At 35.0% G+C, this 25,576-nt stretch overlaps 1 protein-coding gene across 12 annotated transcripts in view; it reads left to right on the top strand.

Annotated features, from left to right (window-relative positions):
* The window catches only part of Nfat5 (nuclear factor of activated T cells 5), a 132,886-nt gene that overhangs the window by 61,831 nt on the left and 45,479 nt on the right, over positions 1 to 25,576 (top strand). For 6 of the 12 annotated variants that reach the window (XM_021256776.2, XM_013071520.3, XM_004842939.4 and 3 more), the window contains 6 exons: positions 4,428 to 4,986; positions 10,739 to 10,931; positions 17,389 to 17,579; positions 20,338 to 20,510; positions 24,471 to 24,605; positions 24,733 to 24,785. In XM_021256776.2, the coding sequence (XP_021112435.1) occupies positions 4,428 to 4,986; positions 10,739 to 10,931; positions 17,389 to 17,579; positions 20,338 to 20,510; positions 24,471 to 24,605; positions 24,733 to 24,785 (1,304 nt within the window). Of the gene's footprint in view, positions 1 to 3,916; positions 3,979 to 4,427; positions 4,987 to 5,028; positions 7,261 to 10,738; positions 10,932 to 17,388; positions 17,580 to 20,337; positions 20,511 to 24,470; positions 24,606 to 24,732; positions 24,786 to 25,576 lie in introns of those variants that run through there. The other 6 variants (XM_087204961.1, XM_087204958.1, XM_087204973.1 and 3 more) reach the window with 4 other exon arrangements.

Genomic DNA, 25,576 nt, shown 5'->3' with positions numbered 1-25,576 from the left:
CTGAGGTAGGAGCATACTAAGTTTCAGCCTGGACTGGGTAATTTAACAAGACCCTGACCAAAATAAATTTTAAAAAATTTAAAGGGCTGGGGATGTAGCTCAGGGCAAAAGCCAGTACAAATAAATAAGTATCTATTCCTCTGAGATTATATATTTCCACTAGTAAATTGTAGATTGGTCCATCAGTTTTGCCTTTGGTTCATGGTATTCTCTGTGGTCACAGAAAATGCTGTGTGAAAAAGACTCCTATGTAAACTAGACTAGATTCAAAGATCAAACAAAAACAAAAATGTATTCATGTACCACCTAGATAAGAGAATAATTTTAAGAAAAATTTCGAGGTTGGGCCGGGAGTTTAGCTCAGTGGTGTCGCCACCTGCCCCGCAAGCACAAGGACCTGAGTTTGATCCCCAGTACCAAAAAAGAAAAAAAATTTCCAGGTTTATAAAGAATTTGCAAGAGACTTAAAGAACAAATAAAATTATGAAGTAGAAATGCATATAATTACTCTGCTCATTGAGGAAATAAAAGCAATATTAAAACATTTTTATGTTGGAGTTTCTGTGTTTTTAATATGCAGCAATGAAACATAGACTCTACATTCCTAACTAAAAGTGGTGAGGAAGTAGTTAGCATATTTTGTTTGTAGGAAATTATAAATACAAGGAGTATATAAGTGGGGCAGGGTTGTATTGCACTTTAGTTCTATTGACCATCAGTTGAACTGTTTCTTGCTATATTAGTAATAAGAATGATTCAGAAGTCTTTATAGATATTTCAAGTACATTTACAATGTCCCAGGAGTATTCTTTAGTGCTTTTCTGGGAATGCTTAGAATTGACAAATTAGTGTTTAGAAATCTAAAAGGTTCTTAATGTCATTTATATATGTATTTACAGTTTAATTAGGACACTATTAAAGATTTTTATTTATGGATTAATATACAAGTATATCATTTTGCTTATAGTTTTAGGAAAGAAAGGTATTAGCACTGTCTTTGTAGAAATAGCAAATAGTTAACTCTAAACCCTTAGTTTTTTTCCCTGTGTCAGATAATGCTATTGTAATAACATATTCAAAGCATTTTGAGTAGTGAGTGTGCTCTTTCTTCGACCTACATTTATTTGCCAAATTAATACACATACCAAATTTTGATTTCTGATTGACTATAAAGCAAAGTTCTCATGATGCTCTCTTTGGGTTCAATTAATTTATTAGAGTGGCTCACAGCACTCAGGAATACACTGAATGTTTACTGGTTGTAAAGGATTTTTTTTTTTGGTACTGGGGATCGAACTCTCGGGTCCTTGCGCTTGCAAGGTGGGCAGCGTAATCACTGAGCTAAATCCCCAGCCCCTATAAAGGATATTTTAAAGGGAACATTAACTAAATGAAGAGTTACATAGGGCAGAGTCTAGAAAGGGTACTGAATGCTGAAACTTGAATCACTGTGGAGCTTGCCTGTGCTTCTCCCAGTCCCAGCACATGGATATGTTTCTTGTTTACCTCCCTGGAAGCACCCTGAACTCAGTTCTTTTGGGTTTTTATGGATGCTTCATTATGTAGATGTGATTTATTAGACCATTAGCCATTGATGATCAACTCAATCTTGGTGCCTTTGGTCTTTCCCTTGTGGTGGGATGATAAGGCTGTGAATTCTAACCCTCTAAACACATGGCTAGTTTCCAGCAACCAGCTTCCCCATCCTGTGGTTAACCAGAGACTTTCCAAAATCATGTTACTAGTGTAAACTCAAGAGTTGTTGAGAGGGGCTTGTTATAAATAAATAACAAAAGACTGTCCTTCACTTTTATCATTCTGTAGCTAATGGCCAAATTTTTAACCAAAATACTTTTTTGCTCTTGTCACTTTGGAAATTATACACACAAACACTCACACAGGTATACACACGTTCATATAATTACAATATAACCATATAACTTGCTTTTGAATTTATTATTGCTTTTCACATATACAGTACTTTCCATCTGTCTTTGACAAGGATCTCTGATGTTCACATTCTTCATTCTTCTATGCATAATACTTAGATTCAAAAAGGATTCTGGCAGGAAAGCTGCTTTATAGAAATACAGCATTAACGCTGCATGCTTTGTATGTATGTTCCACTGCAAATATTGCATGCTGTCTACTTGTATTTCTCTGAAAATAAAAGAGCATAGGCTCATAGGCACACACAAAAACATTTAGTATTGTTTTTGCCAATAGTTGGAACAAATGGAGGAATGTTAGACATATTTTTCCTGTTTTTTCTAAAATGAGTTCTGTCGTAATTTTTCAAAAAGCAAAGAGAAAATTATATTTAAACCCAAAGTGGCTACAAATCAGCTCCTAAACTGTCACTGACATTAGCATCTAGATTTTGTAGTTTTTGCAGATCTTTAAAAATATTTATTAAGAAAGCATTGCATGATACAAAATTGATAAATTTTTCTTTAAATTGGAATGCAGTTTAAAAGTGACTGAATTTTCTAATTTCAGCTACTGCATTTGACAAGGATACAAATTGGAAAATGGAACTGGTATCATCTAATTCTTTTAGATTCTTTGATGTGTAGTAGTTGGGGAAAAATCTTCCAGTGTGAAATTGTGTAGATCATATTCTTTTTTTTTTTTCTTTTTGGTACGGGGGATCGAACTTGGGACCTTGAGCTTGTGAGGCAGGCGTCGAAACCACTGAGCTAAATCCCTGACCCATAGATCACATTCTTGATGGCTAATATTAATACTGTGTTCCTTAGCCTTGACAGGAGTGAAAAAATCTGGGTGGTTGTAGTTTTTTCAAATAAATAAATAATTTTGAGACATGTTTTCAATTAAAAAACTATTGGCATTTGCCTTTTTTGATTATCTAAACATTGACATTTTTATATTTTCCTCTTTATAATTGATATGAAGATGAAAATGAATTAAGAAATGAATATGAATAATTGCAGTTTCTATAACAAGTACATCACAACTTTATTGTACACACTAAAATGACTGTGGTATAAGTGGCTAAAAGATAAAATTAATTTTAGATTTAATCACATCTTTTAGTTGCCTTGTCACATAATCTATTTTTATTTTTGTGTGTATACAGTTATAAACTTTTCCATATCTTGTATAAGATAAAATGTTATTTGTATACATTTACCAATGACAACTTCCAGTCTAAGGAATATTAGTGTAACTCTAAGATTATGCTTTTGAAGGCCAAAGCATTATCTTCAGTGTGACTGCCAGTTGCCACATTGTCTAAAAAAACTACTTAAATCTTTTTGGCTAGGCAGAATATATAGATGGTTTTATATTTTTTAAAATCTTTTAATAAAAAGTATTTCTGATGCTCTCCAGAGATTTTTCATTCTTACGAGATTTTTCATGTTTATTATTATATTAGGAAATTCCCTTGATAACCACAGTTAAAAGAAGGAGCAGATAGATAGTGGCAACCATTTTCTGGGCATATAATCAAGTAATTTATAAGAGAATCCACCTAGTAACAAGTCCTTATCTTTTCATTCAGTCTTTTTTTTTTTTTTGGTTTCGGGGATCAAACTCGGGACCTTGCGCGGCAGGCGCTGGAACCACTGAGCTAAATCCTTGGCCCTTCGTTCAGTCTTAAAGGATGGATTTATTTATTTTAGAACTTATGGTTTTGAACTGCTACTTCAAGCTTCTTGAGACTCTGAATACTTATTTATATCTTCTAGAACCCAGCATGTTCCAAATCAAAACTTTTCCACCTTTATTCTCCTATATTTTACAGCCAATTGCAGTGATGACGGTACCAGTTCCATTTTCTCTCCAATTCAGTTGATTATATATTTTTTTCTATTTATTTCTCATTTTATAATTGATATCTGGAATAATAAGCAGATCTTTTCTCATTTATTTTCTCATATTTTTATTCCAGGATTTGCCTCTGAAGCAGGGAGTGTCTGCATTAAAAATGACCTGTAGTTCTCTGCTTCATAGGTTAGAAACTTATTTTAATATTTTGTGGCTAAGCACAGTCCCACTTTTCAAATTCTATAATGAATTATTTAATTGGCATCGAATGTGGACCACAAGCATATATTTTATATTGGGGTTTTCTTTATTACTTTAAATGATTAAATTTCAACAGAACATCCAGCTGAGGCAGTAAAAGCTTTATTCTTGCTTTATAGCTTAAAACATTAAATTAGATTTTAAAATTCTGTCAATTATAACACAAGTATAATAATGCTATTTGGGCATTTAAAAAAATAACATTTCTTAGGCCTTACATTGCTTGAAGCATTTATATTCTAAAACTTAACCAAATTCCAACTATTCATTTTGGGGAAAAACAATCAGTTCACAAATCATATTTTCAATGGGACTGCTAGCCAGCATAGGTGAAAATGTGTATAGTGTATTTACTCTTGGATTGTACACTGCAGATGCTTCTTCAGCTCCCTCCTCTTCCTCCATGGGCGGTGCTTGCAGCTCCTTTACCACCTCTTCCAGCCCTACCATTTATTCTACCTCAGTCACCGACAGCAAGGCTATGCAAGTGGAGAGCTGCTCCTCAGCCGTGGGGGTAAGTAACAGAGGGGTAAGTGAAAAGCAGTTAACCAGTAACACAGTTCAGCAGCATCCATCAACCCCGAAGAGGCACACAGTTTTGTACATCTCACCACCACCTGAGGACTTGCTGGATAACAGTCGGATGTCCTGCCAGGATGAGGGGTGTGGATTGGAATCTGAGCAGAGCTGCAGTATGTGGATGGAGGATTCCCCCTCCAACTTCAGTAACATGAGCACCAGTTCCTACAATGATAACACTGAGGTACCTCGTAAATCACGAAAACGAAATCCAAAGCAGAGGCCGGGGGTCAAACGACGAGATTGTGAAGAATCTAATATGGATATATTTGATGCCGACAGTGCCAAAGCACCTCACTATGTGCTTTCTCAGCTTACTACGGACAGCAAAAGCAACTCAAAAGCTGGAAATGGGTTGGTATTCACATTTTTTAAAGTTCTGTCACCATTATACAAAACAAAAATCATTCCCAATTTTTCTTAATTACTTAGCTACAGTTCACATATAAAGTAGAAAGGTACTAATTTTATCATTGAAATAAATGACAATTTTAACTTAAAAGTACCAAGTTTTACTAAAGAAAAAAAATGACAGTAGATTGCAGGAACAAGTGTCTTATTAAGAGGATAGTTAGGTAATAGAAAATAATCTGTTTTGCTTTTATTTTTTTTTTTTGTGGTGCTGGGGATTGAACCCTGGACCTTATGTGTGTGCTAGGCAAGTATTCTGTCACCGAGCTACATCCCCAGGCCTTTATAAATTTTATTTTGAAAAAGGGTTTCACCAAGTTGCCTAGGCTAGCCTTGAACTTGTGATCTAAGTTTCCTGGTCTAGCCTTGAACTTATGTTGCCTCGGCCTAAGTTATAGCTGGGATTGTGGGCATATGCCAGCACATCCAGCTGAAAATAATCTGTTGAAATAATTTTTAAATTTTAAATGGATTTAAAACATTTTTCCTCATAGAAATAGTATAGCAACGTAATGGCAGTAGCTAGACCTAACTCAAAATATTCTTCAAAAACTAATTTGTATTCTTTTAAAAATTATATTTTTATATGATTCACTACATTACATTTTTTAGAAGATTTTAGGTATTTACTCTTTACTTAATGAAAACAAGGAAATACTAAACTAATGGTTTGATTCTCATTTAGGTTCATGTGTCTTAACCTTTTTTCTTTGATACATTGTGCAATTAAGGATTTTTTTTTTCTTTTTAAATCACTACCTTTTTCCTGTGATTCTGGGTTACTTATTGAGAGGATAATAGATAGGAGCATGGTACACAGTTAAGTTTTTTTTTTTTTGGTACCAAGGATTGAACTCGGGTCCTTGCGCTTGCACAGCAGGCAGCGAAACCACTGAGCTAAATCCCCAGTCCACGTTTAAGTTTTCATTCATCTCTACCAGTTTACACTACTCACTAAGTTTATTTCAATAGCTATATTTTAGACTATTCACTGCTATAATGCAGACTAGTGTGGCTTATTTTAACTTAATTCAGTATTTTACTTGTAATATTTAATTGCTAGACATTTTAAATAAGATTTTCCCCCTGTATATTCAATATAGTTTAATAAAATTTAACTCACTAAATTTTGAGAATTACTCTTGGGAAGCAGGTATGATCTTTTAGTTGACCCAGAATCCATTACAATTTTAGGTTATCACAAAAAGCAGTTCAGAAGCTTTAGATTGGTTTACTAATTGATGAAATCATTGATCTCATTAACATTAAAAATCTGGTTGAATATTACAGATAATATATATTCTTAATATATATTAAACTTGTCCTTAAATATTCACTCATTTTCAAAGTAATATCTATCATTTAAGAAGGAGATAGTTGATACTACTTTCTTTTATACTTTCATTTAAAACTCCTTTGGAGTTATGTTAGTAAATAAAAATACACATTTAAATGCTTCTCTGTTTCAGAAAGTCCAGATTAGGAGATTTCCTAAAAGAAAACAAAGGATAAGGCAGATGTGGTGGTGCACATGTGTAATCCCCAGCACTCAGAAGGCTGAGGCAGGAGGATTGCCTTAAGTTCAAGGCCAATCTGGGCTGCATAGTGAGTTAAGGCTAGCCTGAACTACCTAGGGAGGCCCTGTCTCAAAAAACCAAGGGGGAGGGGAGAGGAAAGAAAGAAAAAGAAAAAAAAAACAACTTGGGATATTCTTGCTTAAAATGTTGTCATTTAACAGAGCCAGGAATTCCAGACCATGATATTTGTAAGAATATTGCATAAAAATCAAAGATCTAAAGCATAATGGTCACCATAGGTCACTTAAGTAAATGTGACTAGTAGCACAGATCTAAAAGATTTATGAATGTCATTAAAAACACATACATGTTTATTTGGTCTTCAATGGAGAAAATCTTTATGAAATTCTAATGGAAGAGATTTCATATTTGTACTAAACTAGATTTCAAAGGTTCAAATTAAAAGCAAATAAAATTTTGGCTTAGGGATAGTTAATACAGTGATTTGCAGTTGCTAATTAAAGAGATATCTTGACCTACATCTTTTCTGCTTCTGCTTTTGTATGATAGATATATCTTAGAAATGATTTGAGGTTACCCAGGGAAAGTATAATGACATTGGTCAAGACAAAATCTCTCATGAAATAATTCATGGAGCAGAAACTCCATCAAGAAGCAGAAGAAATGTCCAGCTTCTTAGGTAATGGAAAATTATTTGACACTAGTATATGGAAATGATGAAGAAGTTTCAAATTTGAATTTATAATAAGTATATTGAAGAAAGGATGAAACCATATGTAAAATACATAGAAAAACAGGCCTTGAACAGTTTTTTCAGAGCATCTCGTGCTAATAACCTGTCTTCTTCAACAAAGAGAAAGATGGTAGAAACATGAAATTTTTAAATGTTTTGAGTGTTAAGTTACATAGCCTTAGATCTATTTTAGCTAATGTATCATAACTTACAATTTACATAATGCTCAGTGTTTAGAAAATATACTTTTTAAAATGTTGCATTCAGCAGTCTATAGATCTTCAAAATACCGCATAGAATCTGGATAACCTGTGGATGGAAATACATTGTTTCCAAATAAAATTTTAAAGTTTATTGGAAAAAAAAACAGTTTAAAAATATGGGTTAGTATTTAAATATTGCTAGCCATAGCATTCTTATTTCCTTCAACTAAATGTCAAGAGAATCAGTAGACCTATGTCTCTTCTAGATATTTTTAGAAGATAGGATGTCACGTGAAATCTATTTTAGGCATTTTGCAGTGAAAATTATTTTTGTGACATAGAAGGCTTATCTAGCACCACAGAATTAGAATATCATTAAAAGACTTTTGAATATAATATGCTATAAGAGTGAATTTTCCTTTTTAGTTGTCATTTAGAAGTAAAATCCCAGCTTTGGGTGTAGCTCATTGGTAGAACACTTACTTGCCTAGCATGCTCAATGTCCTGAGTTTGATCCCCAGCAATCGGCACTAGGTACCAAAAAAAAAGTAGTAAGTTCCCAAATACAGGTCATTTTTTCCCCTTAAGCCTGCATACCTTAAGTATTTATAATTTCAGTGGCAACTTTCCAATAATTAGTTGATGTTTTCACTATTTTACTTGGCTGTAGGTCTAGATATGTATGTTTTCCAATTTTTTATTTAAACAGGTAATATATTTTTATGTACTTAAAAAATGTCACAAGAAATTTTTTAATTCCATGTACTATTCTTAAGTCTTAACATACATACTTTGTCAACTCAATCAACAGTCTTCATCTCAAATAAAATATTTTATTTTACTGGAATAATAAAAGTCACTTTTGTGTATTTACCCTGATTAAAATACTAGCTTAGCTAGCAAAAGTGAATATAAAAACTGCATCTGGCCAATTGACATACAATACAAATTTTACTTATATTACAAATTAAAATTTTCTTTTTTGTTGCAAAGTCTATAGATATCAGTTACAAATGTTTGAAAAATACAGCCGATCTATAATCTAGTTAACACAGCTGCTACTATTATTTTGTTACATTATCTTCTAGTCCTTTTATATGTATATATGAGGAAGGTTTGTACGTTATTTCCTTGAGTGACTTCTTTGCATTGATGTTGACAAGTATAAAACAAAGTATTCTTACAGAATTACACACTAGTCAGACCGGACGTTTGAATCTCTACACAGAATGATGAAAAGAGCAGTAGGTTTTATTAAGCCTATTGTTCTAGCTTCTTTTTTTTTAAATGGATCTGGCTGTATCATATTGATAATTTTTTGGGGGGGCTCTGGATATCGAACTTAGGACCTTGAGCTTGCGAGGCAGGCACTAGAACCACTGAGCTAAATCCCCGGCCCCCATTTTGATAATTTTGTTCATAGAATTTATTTTTTCAAGGCCTCTTAAGGACTTACATAGGCTATCTTTGACTTAACTATGTGAAACTTATATGAATGGCATTCCTTGACTAGTTAGGTTGTGTTGTTTCTCATCTTAACATTATACAGTAGAGGGGCCAGGGATTTAGGTCAGTGGTTCCTCCACCTGCCTTGCAAGTGGAAGGTCCCGAGTTCGATTCCCAGTACCAAAAAAAAAAATTACACAGTAGAAGCTTCATTTCCCTCTGGTTTTCTTTGCCCTTTTCTTCTACCTACTTGCCTTCATTAACAAATCTTCAACACCTCTTATATGAACCTGTGCAATCTTAAGGCAGTATGAAGATGATTAAGCACAGCTCTTACCCTCAGAACTTTTCTCTTTATTACCTACTGCATTACTGTGTCAATTTCTATCTCTTCTTTCCTCCATTCTTCTGTCCTTTTCCTACTCAAGAGGTTCAACCCAGTCCTCATTTCTGTTGAGGGTACTGCCTTTCTTCCCTCTCTTCTTGATGATTGAGGCAACAACGTGGTTCCACCCACAGGGGTAAACGTTAGAGTGAGATTTATGGCTGTTTAGCTCTGCTGTGTTTGATCTCGTTATTTATGAAGGAGATTTTGTCCGCATTGTCCCCTGGTTTCTGAATCTTTAATATAAATCAAAAAGCTTTATAGGCCCTTATTTAAAATGTACATGGATAATTTTAAATCTACTTGATGTTGCTCAAAGAAAAAAGTGACAATATTATTTTCTTTTCTTTGTTTTCTTTTTTTTTCTTTTTGTGGTATTGGGGATCGAACTCAGGACCTTGCCCTTGCCAGGCAGGCATGGTGCCACTGAGCTAAATCCCCAGCCTGACAGTATTATTTTCTAGTTAGCATATATTTGCATTGCTTCAGTTACTTTATGGAGAGAGTGTGCTCCCATGAAGTTTAACCACTATTTAGGGATATTGTTTTTATTTGAACATACATTCCATCTAGCACATGTATTGTTAACAAATGTTAAAAATACAATATAAAAATTATTCTAATGCTGTAAAGCCCAAATTATAAAATTTTTAATTGAAACCTTTGGTTATTTAAGCACAAATAAAAATACTCTGAAAAATCACTTCTGAGAAAGATTATTTAGAGCAAAGCTTATTCAGTAAGAGCAAAGTGATTCAATAAAAATTGAATCACTGTTTTTTATTTTCTCATTTTGATAATTGAGAAAGAGATTCAAAAAAATATACTGTAAATATCTTTATTTTAGGCCTTTTTTGGGGGGTAGCGATTGTACTGAGGATTAATCCAGGAGCCTGGTACATTCTAGGTAAAAACTACCATTGAGCCACATCCCCAGCCTTTTGTTTTTTTTAAAGGACTGTGTGTGTATGTGTGTGTGTGTGTGTGTGTGTTGTGTGTACGTACGTATGTGTTGTGTTGGGTTTTAGTTCTTTTGCTTTGCAAGTTTGATTAGAAAATAATAGTTAACCTCTTATGTTTATGTAAGACTCATACATAATTTTAAAATTTTATCTTGCCTGAAGTATTAAACTTTATTGTACTCAATCTTACTCCTTACTCATATATATATTCTTTCTCTTTTCCAACTTTCTTTTTACATTAGATAAGTAAATTTTGTTTAAAAATTTAAAAGGTATTTTGCTTATGGAATATATCTTCCTTTGGGCTGTGTTTTATTTTGTCAGTAGGCTAGCAGTTGTTGTTAATGGTATTGTCTATTCTGTTTATATTAGATAGCTTTTGTAGAAAACTGTTTTTAATATTTTCTTCATGTTCTTTGATTTCTCAGAACATTAGACAATCAAAAAGGAACGGGAGTAAAGAAGAGCCCTATGTTGTGTGGACAGTATCCTGTTAAAAGCGAAGGAAAGGAGCTGAAAATAGTTGTACAACCTGAGACCCAGCACCGAGCTCGGTACCTGACTGAGGGTAGCCGTGGCTCAGTAAAAGATAGAACCCAGCAAGGCTTTCCTACAGTAAAGGTATTTTATTTAGTAAAGTATGAAACAAATTTCTCCAATTTTCTTTTAATCTCAGCTAAAGCTGCCTAAAACAGAAGGCTCAAATTGTTATATAGTTATATAATATATATATATTATATATATATTCCCCCTATACCAGGGATCAAACTCTAGACCTTGCGCTTACGAGGCAGGCTCGGTGCCACTGAGCTGAATCCCCGGCCCCTCCCTATACATACATTCTGTTTTTTGGGGGTTTTTTTTTTGGTACCGGGGATTGAACTCAGGTCCTTAGCTATACATACATTCTTTAAAAAAAAAGTAAAATTCTAATTGGACCAGATGCCAAATATTACTTTGATGTCATTTATATTTGATTTTAAACAAAAGAAGAGATGTGAATATATTCTAGAAAGTAAAATATCTGCAAATCATGAATTGTCTTCCCCATACTTGATACTAAAATTAGATTCATCCTAAACTTTCTTTGTTTTATTTTGAGACAAGATCTCACCTTGTACTTCAGGCTCATCTTGAGCTCAGTATGTATCCCAGAAAGGCCTTAATCTCAGTTATCTTCCTGTCTCAACCTTTTTAGTGCTAGGAATGAAGGCATGTGCCGTGCCTGGCATCTCTTTGTTTTTTTTTTGTTTGTATGTTTGGTTGGGGTTTTTTTCTACTGCGGATTGAACTTAGGACCTTGAGCTTGCAAGGCAGGTGCACCCCACTGAGCTAAATCCCCGGCCCATCTTTATTTGTTTGTTTGGGTTTTTTTTGGTATCAGGATTCGAACTCGGGTCCTTGTGTTTGCGCAGCAGGTGGCGAAACCACTGAGCTAAATCTCTGGCCCCTTTATTTGGTTTTTTGAGACAGGGTCTCACTATGTTGTTCAAGGTAGCCTTAAACTCACTACATAGCCCCAACTGGCCTCAAACTCAGAGTGATCACTCTTGTCTCAGCCTCTTGAGTGCTGGGATTACAGGCATCTGCTACCATGCCTACCTTCAAACTTTATATTTAAGAAGAAATTTTTAAGGGCCAGGGATTTAGCTCAGTGGTTTCACTGCCTGCTATGCAAGCACAAAGACCCGAGTTCGATCCCTGGTACCAAAAACAAAACAAAAAAAAAAGAAATTTTTAGATGAATACAAAGACATAAAATAGAAATTAATTTGAAAGACTTGGGAAATAAGATTTTTGAGACCTAAAAATGGAGTGTTATGATGTTTTAGCACATGGTATATCCCGTTATAGAGAGTATTTCTCTTTGAAGATAAAACAAAAAAGAATGATGTAGGGCCAGGGATTTAGCTCGGTGGTTACGCTGCCTGTCTTGTAAGCACAAGGACCCGAGTTTGATCCCCGGTACCACAAAAAAAAAGAATGGTGTGGAAGATGTTTAACAGGTGTCCCTAGTGCTTGAAAAATACTACATGGGGGAAATTTTGGCTCATTACATGATAGAATCTTGTTAAATACAGTTTGAGTAAATGTTTGTTGAACAATATGTCAAGATGTCAATTTGAGTGAAATTATGTTTGAGGGCCAGAGAAGCTCATCCGGTCCAACCACACAGAAGCAAGCTCCCCGCCTCCATCCCAGGCTCCTAGGGCAGAGAAGCTCAGCTGGTCCCAGCACCCGGAAGCAAGCTCCCCGCCTCCATCCCAGGCTCCTAGGGCAGAGAAGCTCAGCCGGTCCCAGCACCCAGAAGGAAGCTCCCTGCCTCCATCCCAGGCTCCTAGGGCAGAAAAGCTCAGCCGGTCCCAGAACCCGGAAGAAAGCTCCCCTGCTGCCATCCCAAGCTCCTAGGGCAGAGAAGGTGAGCCGCGTGGGCACCAGAAGCAACCCCCCCACCCCCGTGGAAATGAAAAAACACATAAACAAGCCTCAAAAACAGACTTCCAGATCACCTACAGCAACCCCAAAGGGAAATGAGATGGAACAATCTGATACTCAACCACCTGGACTCTCTGAACTGGTAACAGAAGAGGATCTGGGAAAAATGAAATCAGAAATAATACTCAGATAACAGCAGAGATTTTGCTCATGGTGCAAGACATGATTAATAAATCTAGAGAGGAAACAGATAAAAAAAATAGAGGATCTGAGGAACATGATGGAATCCCAACGTAGGAAACAAATGGAATCCATAAAACAGATACAAAGATTTCCAAGAGATTAAAAACTCCATCAAAAGTCTGTGCAGCAGAATGACCCAATGTGAGGATAGAATTTCACATATAGAAGATAAGATTGCAATTAGTGAGGGGGAAAAGAAAAATTGCTTTAAAATTGTAAGGGAACACAAGAAATCAATCCAGCAGCTGCTAGACGATGCAAAGAAGAATAACATAAGACTGATTGGAGTCAATGAAGAAAGAGGAGAGAGTGCAGATGACATAAAAAACACTCTTCACAGAAGTGATGGCAGAAAACTTCCCAAGGAGGGGAAAAGAACTTGACATACAGCTAAGTGAGGCATATAGGACTCCAGCTAGCCTTGATCAAAAAAAATCTACACATAGGCATATAATAGTTAGGATTCCAGAAATCCAACAGAAGAACAAAATTCTACAAACAGTGAGAGAAAAGAAACAAATCACATACAAAGGAAAGCCCATCAGAATCACAGCAGACTTCTCAATGCAAACCCTCAAGGCAAGAAGAGCTTGGAGTGATGTATTTCAAGCCCTAAAGGAAAACAGCCTCCAACCCAGATTGATGTACCCTGCAAAACTATCTTTCAAAGTTGATGGAGAAATAAGATACTTTCATGATAAAGAGCACCTCAGAAACTTCATGAATACCAAACCGGCACTCCAAAAAATTTTAGACAATACCCTAGGAAAAGACAATGAGGATCACAACCCCAGGAAACCCAGCAGAATGAATCCATTGGGTGCGACAAATTAAATGCAAAGGGGGAGAATCCAACAAAAAGAAAAAGTCATGACAAGGCTTTTAAAACTTTTGACTTCATCTCCCTAATGAGTGTATAATTCAATCTTGTTATTGTACTGATTAGTATTTTTCTGATTCTAGAGTTACACACCATTCCTTGTGCTATACTGGCTGTTTATCATCTTATGTCTACTTTTTAATTGGGTTGTCTATTAATAAGCTCTAAGAATTCTTTATATATTCTGGTCATAGGTTATATGTATTGTAAATATGGTCTGTTTAAGGACTACTTTTCATTTTAATGATGTCATTTAAAGTTCTAAATTTTGATGGAATCCCACTTATCAATTTTTTTCTTTTATACATCATGTCTTTTGTATCCTAGGTAGTTCTTACCTACCCTGAATTCATAAATATTTTCCCTTATAATTTCTTCTTAAAATTTCATACTTTTAGGCTTTCTTATTTAGGTTCATAAATCCCTTCAAGCTATTTTCATGTATGGAAAAAAAGGGTTGAGGTTAATTTTTTATATACGGATACCAGGTGTTCTAGTGCCGTTTGCTGAAAATACTCTATCTTCCTTGGCTCTTGAATTGAGATTATATTCTATAAAATGCTAATGTTAAATAATCTTTCAAAACTCAGTGGACCATGTATGTGTGGTTCTATTTCTAGATTCTCTGTTTTATTCAAATGATCTACATGTCTTTCCTTACACCAACACTGCCTTGATTACTGTAGCTTTAGAAGAAGTCTTAAAATTAGTCTTAAACGTCTACCAACACTGCTTTTGTTTTTGTTTTTAACTTTTCTAGGTCCTTTGTACTCCTACATAACTTTTAAATTTCAATATTCAATTCTTCATTTATAGCAAGTATACACAGACCTGAATTTTTATATATACCTTGTGTTTTCTAATCCTACTAAATTCAAGTACAAGTTCTAGGGGCTCCTAGAGATTTCTTAGTATTTTCTCTGTAGATGATCATTTCATCTACATATAAAGATTTTGCTTCTGCTGTGCCAATCCTATCCTAGTTGTGTCATTTTATTTCCAGACTATTTTGGTGGGGCCTAGGTTTCAAAGTTTAATGGACAGATAAAGAGTAAGCGTACCTGCCCTTGTTCCCCACCTTAAGGAGAAAGCATTGTATCTTCTCCATTCATATAAGGTGTTCTCACTGGAAGTATGGAGTACATGTCTTTAATCTGTTGAGAAGTTTCTGTTCTACTTCTAGTCTCCTGATAGCTTTTACCATCAATAGCTGTAGAATTTAGTCCAATACTTTTTCTCCAACTAGTGACAGGATCATATGACTTTTTCCTTTCCTCTGTTAAAATGATGACTTTTGGGGGTGGATCTTCCAATGCTGAACCAACACTGCCATCCCTATAACAAAACCACTTTCTACATCCTGCCAGATCTGACTTCTAAGAGTTTGTTTTGTTAAACAAATTTCTATCTATGTTCATACTTTTTTCTTCTATTATCTTTATCCAGTTTTAGGATTAGTACAATGTTGAGTTCCTAAAATGAGGGGAGAAGTGTTCCTTCTTTTTTCTGCTTTAATTGTTTGATATAATTTATCAGTTAAAATGTTTATGAGCCTGCTGTTGTCGTATAGGTAGGTTTTCAAGCTAGGAATATACTTTCTTTAATAGGTGCTATTCAAATTTTATATTTCCTCCAGAGTTAGTTTCATTAATTTGTCTTCCAAGGTACTTCTTAGAAGTTGTCAGATTTATTTCAAAAAAGATTATTGTAATATGGTTTCTGTATCCTTCTAAATTCTGTAAAATCTGTGGTAATGTGTCCTAGATCTTAATATTGTAATTTTAAAAATGTATAACTGATATCGCATAACAGGAAGAAAAGGTCTAAAAGAGCAGGGGAATTAGGAGGGGTAGGGGAAGGGAAAAAAGGGAAAGGAAAAAATATGAGAAGAGGAAAAAAATGGAAACAAGGTCTTTGCAAATAGGGAAGGGTGGAGGGGGTGAAGGGAGGGCAAGGGAAGGGGAAAAAAAAAAAACCAAGAGACTCATGTAATGGTAAAAGATCCCAGTGATGAATGTAACTGTATTGTATACCTAAAATGTACCAATAAAGTTAATGGGGAAAAAAAAAAGAAATTATGTTTGAAACTTGGGATCTAGAAACTTGCCCATGGCCTTTTGTAAGCTTGGTTAGTAGTTACAATGTACATCATCCTTACCCCAGTCTTACCCACCACCCTACCCCATCCCTAATCACTCAAACCCAGGACAAATTACAGAAAAGGTGAGAAATTTAAGACATTTTGATAATGTAGTCAATATTTTTAACCTGCATTTAGGTTAGGCTTTATCTAAGTTGTATCCAAGTTAGATGCATTTTAGATTAATTGCCTATATGATAGGGAATGAATTGACTAACCTTAAAAGTTTATTCATTCAGGGCCAGGGATTTAGCTCAGTGGTTCCACCGCCTGCCTTGCAAGCACAAGGTCCCAAGTTTGATCCCTGGTACCAAAAGAAAGATTATTTATTCATTCAACAAATACTAACACCCTTCTATGTGCCAGCACTGGTCTAGGTATTGCTGACTAAGTGCTTTCCCTATTGCTTATTTGCATTATTATGGGAATCATTTCACAGAGATGCCACTGTCTTGGGATAACAGAGATGTAGGCGTTTTCTAAAGTACTTGGGAATACTCTGAGTTACTTTGTTATTTTTCTGCATTCTGCATCACCTGCTTCAATGTTTAACTACAAACATCAAGAATCAAAGTTGGAAACATTTGTTCTCAACTGCTTTTAAATATTTACTCTTCACCATATGAATATAATTCATGAAAGCTTTGCTAGATACCTATAATGATCTATGGATTCTGGTTTGAAATAGTTTTTAAACCATAATGTTTGGCCCAGGATTTCATGATGTTACATGTATGTATCTAGTCTTTATTTTTCTATTATTCATACAGCTACACCTTAAGGACATTTGTACTCAACACAGTTTTACATGAGTAATAATTCACTTAATGATGAAGATAATGCCACTAACAGTGCAGTGAATTTTCCCATCAGTGATGGTATTAAAGTCCTGAGTAACCTACGTGCTATGTAAGAGTTGTGTGGTCATTCTCACTTGCTCATACAAATAAATTATAAATGAGAATTTATTATCCAACATCTAAAGTTTTCATTAAAATACTACCACAGAAGCTGTGTGTAGTGATGCGCACCTGTAATCCTAGCACTCGGGCTGAGGTGGGAGGATCACTGCTAGTTTTAAGCCAGCTTGGGCTACATAGTGAGACTCTGTCTCAAAAAAGAAAATTAGCAATCCTAGTAATTCTAATTCTAATTCTCAAAAAGAAAATTAGTGCAGAATTAAAACTAGTTGGTTTTTTTTTTTTGCAGAAACTTAGCTTTCCATTATAAAAATGCTTTTTCTCTTTTTCATGAAGGTTTAAATTATTTCTGTAATGTAATCCAGTTATATATACAAGGTTTAGTTTTAAATCTTTGATTTTATAGTTAGTTTCTTTGAAATGTTAATTAGTGTTTCTGCTGCATGTTATCTGTTCCAGCTGGAAGGCCATAATGAACCAGTAGTGTTACAGGTGTTTGTGGGCAATGACTCTGGTCGAGTAAAACCACATGGATTTTATCAGGCCTGCAGAGTAACTGGACGAAACACAACTCCCTGCAAAGAAGTGGACATTGAAGGCACCACTGTTATAGAAGTTGGCCTTGATCCTAGCAACAACATGACATTGGCGTAAGTACTTAGTAAGAATTTTTTTGTTGTATGTTACACTTTTGTCATAGCCAGAAAAAATTTCAGTTCTTAGGTTGAAAGAGAAGATTTTGAGTATTTCATTAAAATGTTTAAAATATTACAAATGAAAAAATAGATTACTATAGAGTAGCAGTATGTTAAATTTAATTCTTTTGCCCTATGCTAAAGAAATATGATAAACAGCAGGAAAAAATAAGTAGGTGTTGAATCTCTTGAAAATTATAGACTTATTGAAATTAGTAATATTAACATTGAAAATAAAAATTAAAAATTACTTGCTTTCCTAATTTCACTTTGTTAATGTTTGCTTTAGAGATTATTTAATGGATTCCATGAATTATCTTGTCTCATCTTCTTGTGAAAAGCATATTACTGTCTGAGCGTGGTGGCTCACACCTGTATTCTCAGCACTTGTGAGGCAGAGGCAGGAGGATTGCCACAAGTTCGAATTCGAGGCCAGCCTGAGCTACATAATGAGTTCAGGGACAGCCTGAACTACAAAGTGAGACTATCTCAAAAAAAAAAGAAAAGCATTTTACTGGTTTATAGTCATCTGTTTTTGTTTTTGTTTTTTTGTTTTTCTATGGTACCAGGGATCAAACTCAGGACCTTGCACTTGCCAGACAGGCACAGTGCCACTGAACCACATCCCCAGCCCCTACAGTCATCTGTTTTTATTATTTTTCTATATTCTAAAGAATTAGATCCTAGCCAGGCGTGGTACCATATGACTGTAATCCCACCCAACACTTGAGAGGCTGAGGCAGGAGGATTGCCTCAAGTTTGAGGCCAGACTGGGTTGGATAGTGTGTTCAAGGCTGGCCTGAACTACATAGCAAGATCCTGTCTCAAAAAACAAAGCAAAATTATATCCTGAGACCATGTATTTTTGGTGTTAACCCATGGCTTAAAAATATTTAAAGTGGGGTGGGAGATTTAGCTCAGTGGTTCCGCCGCCTGCCTCACAAGCACAAGAACCCAAGTTCGATTCCCGGTACCAAAAAAAAAAATTTAAAGTGTTAATGATTTGATTTTTTTAAAGTTACTTTTTAAGCCTTTTGTAAAGGGCACTTAATCCTAAAATTGAATCATAACAGCAGCAAATATATCAGTATGGGGGAGACCTGTGTTGTGGTTATTTATAGTGGATAACTGCTAACAACATTATTTGGGGCTTAGTTTTCTTTTGCAAGCCATTGTGAATAGATTGGCAAAAAGGCTAATTAGAAAGGGGAAATTTTTTTTAGGGGCTTTTTTTTTTTTGCACTTTTCTTCTTTGGTACCGGGAATCAAACCCAGGGCCTTGGACTTGCTGGGCAGCTGCTGCACTACTGAGCTACATCCCCAGCCTAGAAAGGGGAAATTTTAAGAAATATTAAGTAAAGATTTATTTTTTTAACTTGTAACTTTTAAAAATTATTAAAAATGTAGGGCCTGGGGATTTATCTCGGTGGTTTCGCCGCCTGCTGCGCAAGTGCAGGGACCCGAGTTCTATCGCCGGTACCAAAACAAAACAAACAGAATGTATATAGTCAAGGAGGAAAGGAAAAGAGTTATTGATAATAAAAATAGTAAGGACTGGATATATTCTCTCTTTCTTTTTTTTTTCTTTTTTTTTTTTTTTTTTTTGGTAGTGGGAATTGAATTCAGGACCTTGCACTTGCAAGGCAGGCAGTGGCACCAATGAGCTAAATCCCTGGCTCTCCTCTCCTCTCCTCTCCTCTCCTCTCCTCCCCTCCCCTCCCCTCCCCTCCCCTCCCCTCCCCTCCCCATCCAATCTTCCCTTCTCTTTTTCCTGCTTTGGCCTCCCTTCCCAAGTGCTAGAATTACAGGTGTATGCCACCACACCAGGCTTACACCTCATTTTTATTATGTGTTTACCATATGAGAGGCCTAGAAGTTAATCCTCAGTACCTCAAAAAAAAAAAAAAAATATATATATATATATATATATAAAAGTTTAAGAAAGTTGGAAGCAGAGTAATAAAGTTAAAACATACCCTTGGAAAAAAAAATCCTTCAAAACTTCACTTCCCTGAAATAAATATTACTTTAATATTTACCTTTCCAATATTTTCCTTTCATTTTTGGACAAAATTGAGATAATAGTGTGTTCATTTTTTGTAACCTTTTTTTCACTTAACATATGAGCATTTTGCCGTATCATTAAATGTTATAACATATTTTTTGATGGCTGTATATATTCCTGAGGGATGGTGGGGGGTGGAGAGAGACTAAGCAACTAAGACTATATCTAAAAAGAGTCTTTTATATGCCATTACTTCTGTTCAGATTTTTTTTTTTTTGTACTGGGGATCGAACTGAGGTCCTTGTGCCTGCGCAGCAGGTGGCAGAACCACTGAGCTAAATCACTGGCCCATTTCTGTTCAGATTTTAACATAGTGATTTTATTTCCTTACTATTTTCCCTGTTTTGTTTTGTTTTGTTTTGGTACTGGGAATCGAACTTGGGTCCTTGTGCTTGTGCAGCAGGCAGTGAAACCACTGAGCTAAATCCTGGCCCTCCCTGTTTATATAAACAAGAGGTTGACAAGATTAGGAACTCCTAATGTTTAGAATTTACCCTTCTGTACTTTTCAGTTTGGAACTTTAGAACTATATTATACATTCAAAGAATTAATGGATAAGTACATTTTTAGAAGAAAACCTTATTTGATTAAGAATGTTGTAATATTTATATAACAAGATGTTAATTATTATACTTTTTTCTGTGTTAGGGTGGACTGTGTAGGGATATTAAAATTGAGGAATGCTGATGTTGAAGCCAGAATAGGAATTGCTGGTTCCAAGAAGAAAAGCACTCGAGCAAGATTGGTTTTTCGAGTTAACATCACAAGGAAAGATGGCTCTACTTTGACATTGCAAACACCCTCCTCTCCAATTTTGTGTAGTAAGTGAGAAAATATGTAGATACTAAGAATATGGAGACTATTTACTGTCTATTAATCTTTCAGACATGTCTTACTTTTAGATTTTTTTATTCATTCAAGCTTAGATTATGCAGAATTTTAAATATTCTAAAAGCTGTAGTCAGGAGCTGGACACAATGGCATATACTATGGTCCCAGCAAAGTGGAAGGCTGAGTGAGGCAAGGGGATCACTTGAGCCCAGGATTTACAGCTAGCTTTGGCAAAACAGCAAGATCCTGTCTCTTAGATTAAAAAAAAGTGTAGTCATGTTTTCTGAGTTAAACTAAAGGTAAGTAATTGAAATAAAATTCAAAATGTGTGTAGTGTTTTGTAGTTTCCTATTATCATCATATACTGATTTTAAAAGTAATTTGAATAGGTTCCCCAAAGTAACTTGCCAAGCTAAAGCATTTTCCAAGAACCTTCACTGTGGTAAATTGCTTTGATCCTGTGTTTTGTGTTAGAATGTAAAAGTGAAGTAAGCAGAACTTCGTAAATAATAGCATGTCAGAAGTTTGGAATTACAAATTACAGTGTTATAGTTTAGTGTTGAAAGTGGGAAATAAATTTTTTTGTCACGCACCTTTTCATAGAAAGAAGATAACATGTGGGTATATGTATATTTAAATATAATTATGTTGTTACATGTGTCTCATAATTGTAGTTTCTCTCTAATGAGTTACAAGTAATAAATGGGGAAATTTTCCTTTTATATCATTTAAGAAAATTTTCATTATGGATTATTTTATTTGGCATTGCTTTTTTATAATTTATATTTTATTTCAAAAGAACAAAAAAAAATTATTCCAGTTGAGTTTTCTATTGAGTTGCTATGGGTCTTATGGCTATGCTACTACTTGGATAGTTACAGATCCTTTGTTATTTAATTGTTCCTTAGTTTTGTTATGTATTCTTTGTAAGCCATATTTTCATTCTTTTAATTCATATTGGAAATTATTATACTTCAGCTTACAAACACCCAAATTTTAAGAAGAAGGTACTAGAAATATCTTTTTGATCTCAGGGGAGGGAGTTCAGTTGAATTTCTCTATTTTTCATTACTTTGTAAATTTTGTTTTTACTCGCATTTCTTTGTTGTGCTTTCTTGGTAATATTTCCTTATAAATAGGCTGTTTTCAGAGTTTGTGGATTCTATGGCCATTCTATCATGTTCACTGAGGAACAGAATAAATAATCTATATATGGTTTATGGAATTGTAAAGCTTTTCTAGTTGAAGTGTTAAATTTCTGAACTTGATATAATTTCATGACATGGCCTTAATTAAATATTATTAGGTTGGAGTTGGAATTTTAGTGAAGCATAATCTTAACAATTTGAGCATGATCATAGCTGCTCTTTGAAGAGCAGAGCCAGGTGGTGTTTGATGGTTCAGATGATAATGCTTTAGTAGGGACTGGGAAATAGTTGCCAGTTTGGTTTGCTTATTGCATTATTAGTTCGTTCATTCATTTCTTCCTTTCTCATTTTGTTAAGTTGTTGACAAAGTATGAGTATACCTAGGTAAAGATGATAGAAAATATAAAAGAAATAAAAAAATGACCTCCTAAAAATTTTTATCTTTAATTATCATAGTTAATTCCCAGCACTAATGATAATACGTGTTCACATTATCAATGAGTATGTCTTTCTGAAAAGCTGTTTCTGTGATAGCTATGGTAACCATAGGAAGCAGCAATATCCAGTGAAAGGTACATAAGGCTAATAATAATAGCTATCATGTTTGAACTCTAGCTATGTCCGTGACATTTCATTAAGTACTCTACATAAACGTTATGTCATATAAGTCTCACCATCACTATATGTGGATTCCATTCTAAAGATGATGAAACTGAGAGAGAGATCAAAACCACATAAAGGATGAATAGCAAGGTCAGGATTTAAACAAAACCTCTGCTTTTAGCCACTATGCTGTACTGCCACCACAGTCACTTAAACTGCAGCATTGAAACCAAGTTTGAACAATTCACTTTGTCCTAGCCATAGCTTCTGGGTGATTTAAAGTATGGTTACAGGCTGGGGATTTAGCTCAGTGGTTCTGCCGCCTGCCGCACAAGCACAAGGACCCGAGTTCCATCCCCAGTACCCAAAAAAAAAAAAAAAAGATAAAATTCATTATTCAATATATAAGTAAAGATTTTTTCAGAATTTACTGAAAAGCCTCAGTAATTTATGCATTGATGAGTTAGATAATATCTGTTTACCTTTGTAACACATATTGTATGGGTTTGTTAAAACAAGTAGTGAAAAAAAAAAAAAACAAGTAGTGGGCCTGGGATTTAGCTCAGTGGCACCATGCCTGCCTTGCAAGCACAAGGTCCCGAGTTAAATCCCTGGTACCAAAACAGCAACAACAAGTAGTATAACCTGTGACAGAGTACTTACATGTTCATGATGGGACTGTAATTCGTATGTTTCACTGCATTATCCACATACTCATTATGTGGTTTGACCCACTCTTTATACATACATGAGAATTCCGTTGGGTGGCTTTTTATTAGTTTTATTAGTAAAAAGACCAATAGAAGTTATTAGAGCTGGGCATGGTGGCTCACCTGTAACTCAAGCAGTCAGGAGGCTGAGGCAAAGAGGATCGCCATGAGTTAAAGGCCAGCTTGGGCTACATAGTGAATTCAAGACCAGCCTAGACTATACAGCAAGGCCCTGTCTCAAAAAACTTTTTTTAAAAAGTGATTAGATCTGTTTGTAACACCAGTGGTTCAAGCCAACAGAATGTATTAACCTTAAAGGAAAAAGTCTCTTTGAGTGCTTAAAATACATCATCATACATTAGAATCCCAGAGAGTGGTCTTTTGGAAACTAATATTTATGTAAAGGTTACTGGTAAGGAAGAATGTATCTAGAGTCAAATGTTTTCAGAAAAGTGTATATTGTACTCACCTCTTAGATATTTAGAGTATGAAATGTTTGGAGAAATATTTTTGTTTAGCTTTTTTAACCCAGTATTTCCCAGATCTACTTGACTTTGGAACCTGTTTTCCTAAGCAATTCCTGTTAAATTTTATTAAGGAAATCCTGGCAATCAATAGGCTAATTACAGTTTCCTGTTATATTGTTCCTTGGTACTTGTCTTTCTTAATTTTAGTTTAGTAGTGGCTAATCCTTAAAATTGAAAAAAAGTGCATTTTACGTTTTTTTGGTTTTTGGGCTTTGGGTTTTTTTTGTACCGGGGATCGAACTCTGGTCCTTGCGCTTGTGCAGCAGGCAGCAAATCCACTGAGCTAAATCCCCGGCCCTGCATTTTATGTTTTAACATCACTGTTTCTTAGTTCAGAGAAACTACCTGCTGGACCAAATTGTTCTAAAGGGGATTTTATTTGATTTTTAGGGGTCCTTTTGCTATGAGATCTCTGGATCCTGTGTCTAGATCCTTAAAGATATCCTCAGTACCATTCACATACCACTCATTTCCTCAGAGACCTTGTAATGTAGCATAGCTGATGTTTTAAGGGTTAGGACTTTGGGACAAGTCTCTTTTTAAAAATTTAAATTTTAAAAAATACTAAGATGAGGGCTGGAGATATAATTCAGTAGCAGAGCACTTGCTTAGAATATATTTATAATAATAATATTTGATCCTAGCCATCACTAAAACTTAAAAAAAAAAATTACTAAGAGAGAACATGACAAAGTTCGTTTTCTCAAACTTTTATCATTTATCTAAGAACAAAGATGGCATTTATCCGTGCCTGTAAAGTCTTAACCAAAACTTACTAGGAATTAAAATGGACTTTTGTAATTATTTTCTTTGCCCTCTGTTAAGGGAAAAATTAAGCTGCTGAATAATTTAAATTCAGGGTCAACAGGACAACTCATAGACCTGTATATGTAAATGCAAGTTGATCTTAGGTAAGAAATAAGTGTTGGTTCTTTTTATGCAATGCTTGTGTATACCCACAGCTCAGCCAGCCGGAGTGCCAGAGATCTTAAAGAAAAGCTTGCATAGCTGTTCAGTGAAAGGAGAGGAAGAAGTGTTTTTAATTGGCAAGAACTTTCTTAAAGGAACTAAAGTTATTTTCCAAGAAAACGTTTCTGGTAAGTAGGCATCTTAGTGATACAAAAATTGTTTTATTTTTTACTTTGTCATAAACATACAGTCATACCTATAGAGTAAAATAGTAGTGCAAAAAATTTAGTGATTCTCTATTTTTATTTCAATCAGATGAAAACTCTTGGAAATCAGAAGCTGAAATTGACATGGAATTATTTCATCAGGTAGAATTTAACCCTTTTTATAATTTGGTTCTCTACTCTGAGTAATTTGGTTTTGTTCTGAAATTTTTTTTAATAAGTAGATTGAATGTTATTATGGATTGATGTGAATCAGACTTTCTTTGAGTTTTTTTAACTGAAAGTGAATTCCTCTAATGAGAGGTATACCCAGTTCTGTTTTCAAAAGTTAAAAGCAGTATTCTGTTGCCTGCCTTGCAAGCACAAGGACCTGAGTTTGATCCCCGGTAACAAAAAAAAAAAAGTTAAAAGCAGTAGCAAAAGTTATTATTTCTTTTTTTTTTTTTGGTACCAGGGATCAAACTCGGGACCTTGCGCTTGCGAGGCAGGCACCAGAACCAGTGAGCTAAATCCCCAGCCCAAAAGTTATTATTTCTAATAAATAAAACACTTTGACTTTCTGTTTCCTCCCTTCCTTCCTGCCTCCCTTCCTCCCTCCCTCTTTCTCTCTCTTTGTCTCTTTCTCTTTTTTTTCTTTCCGTCTCTTTCTGTCTTTTTTTTTTTTTTGGTACTGGGGATCAAACTCAGGACCTTGAGCTTTCAAAGCAGGAGGTGGAACCAGTGAGCTAAATCCCTGGCTTGCCCCCTCCCCTCCCCTCCCCTCCCCTCCCCTCTCCTCTCCTCTACATGGAGATACCTCAAAAAACTAGGATTAGAGGTCCCTTGACCCTGCTATCCCTCTGCTGGGTATCTTTCCCAAAGAATTAAAAGAATCATACCACAGCGACATATACACACCCATGTTTATAGTGGCACAGTTTGTAATAGCTAAAACT

Source organism: Heterocephalus glaber, unplaced genomic scaffold, assembly GCF_053883595.1.
Source record: "Heterocephalus glaber isolate CG9 unplaced genomic scaffold, H.glaber_assembly_v1.0 deba00000071, whole genome shotgun sequence".
NCBI classification, from domain to species: domain Eukaryota; kingdom Metazoa; phylum Chordata; class Mammalia; order Rodentia; family Bathyergidae; genus Heterocephalus; species Heterocephalus glaber.
This window is presented reverse-complemented; position numbering and strand designations above follow the sequence as displayed.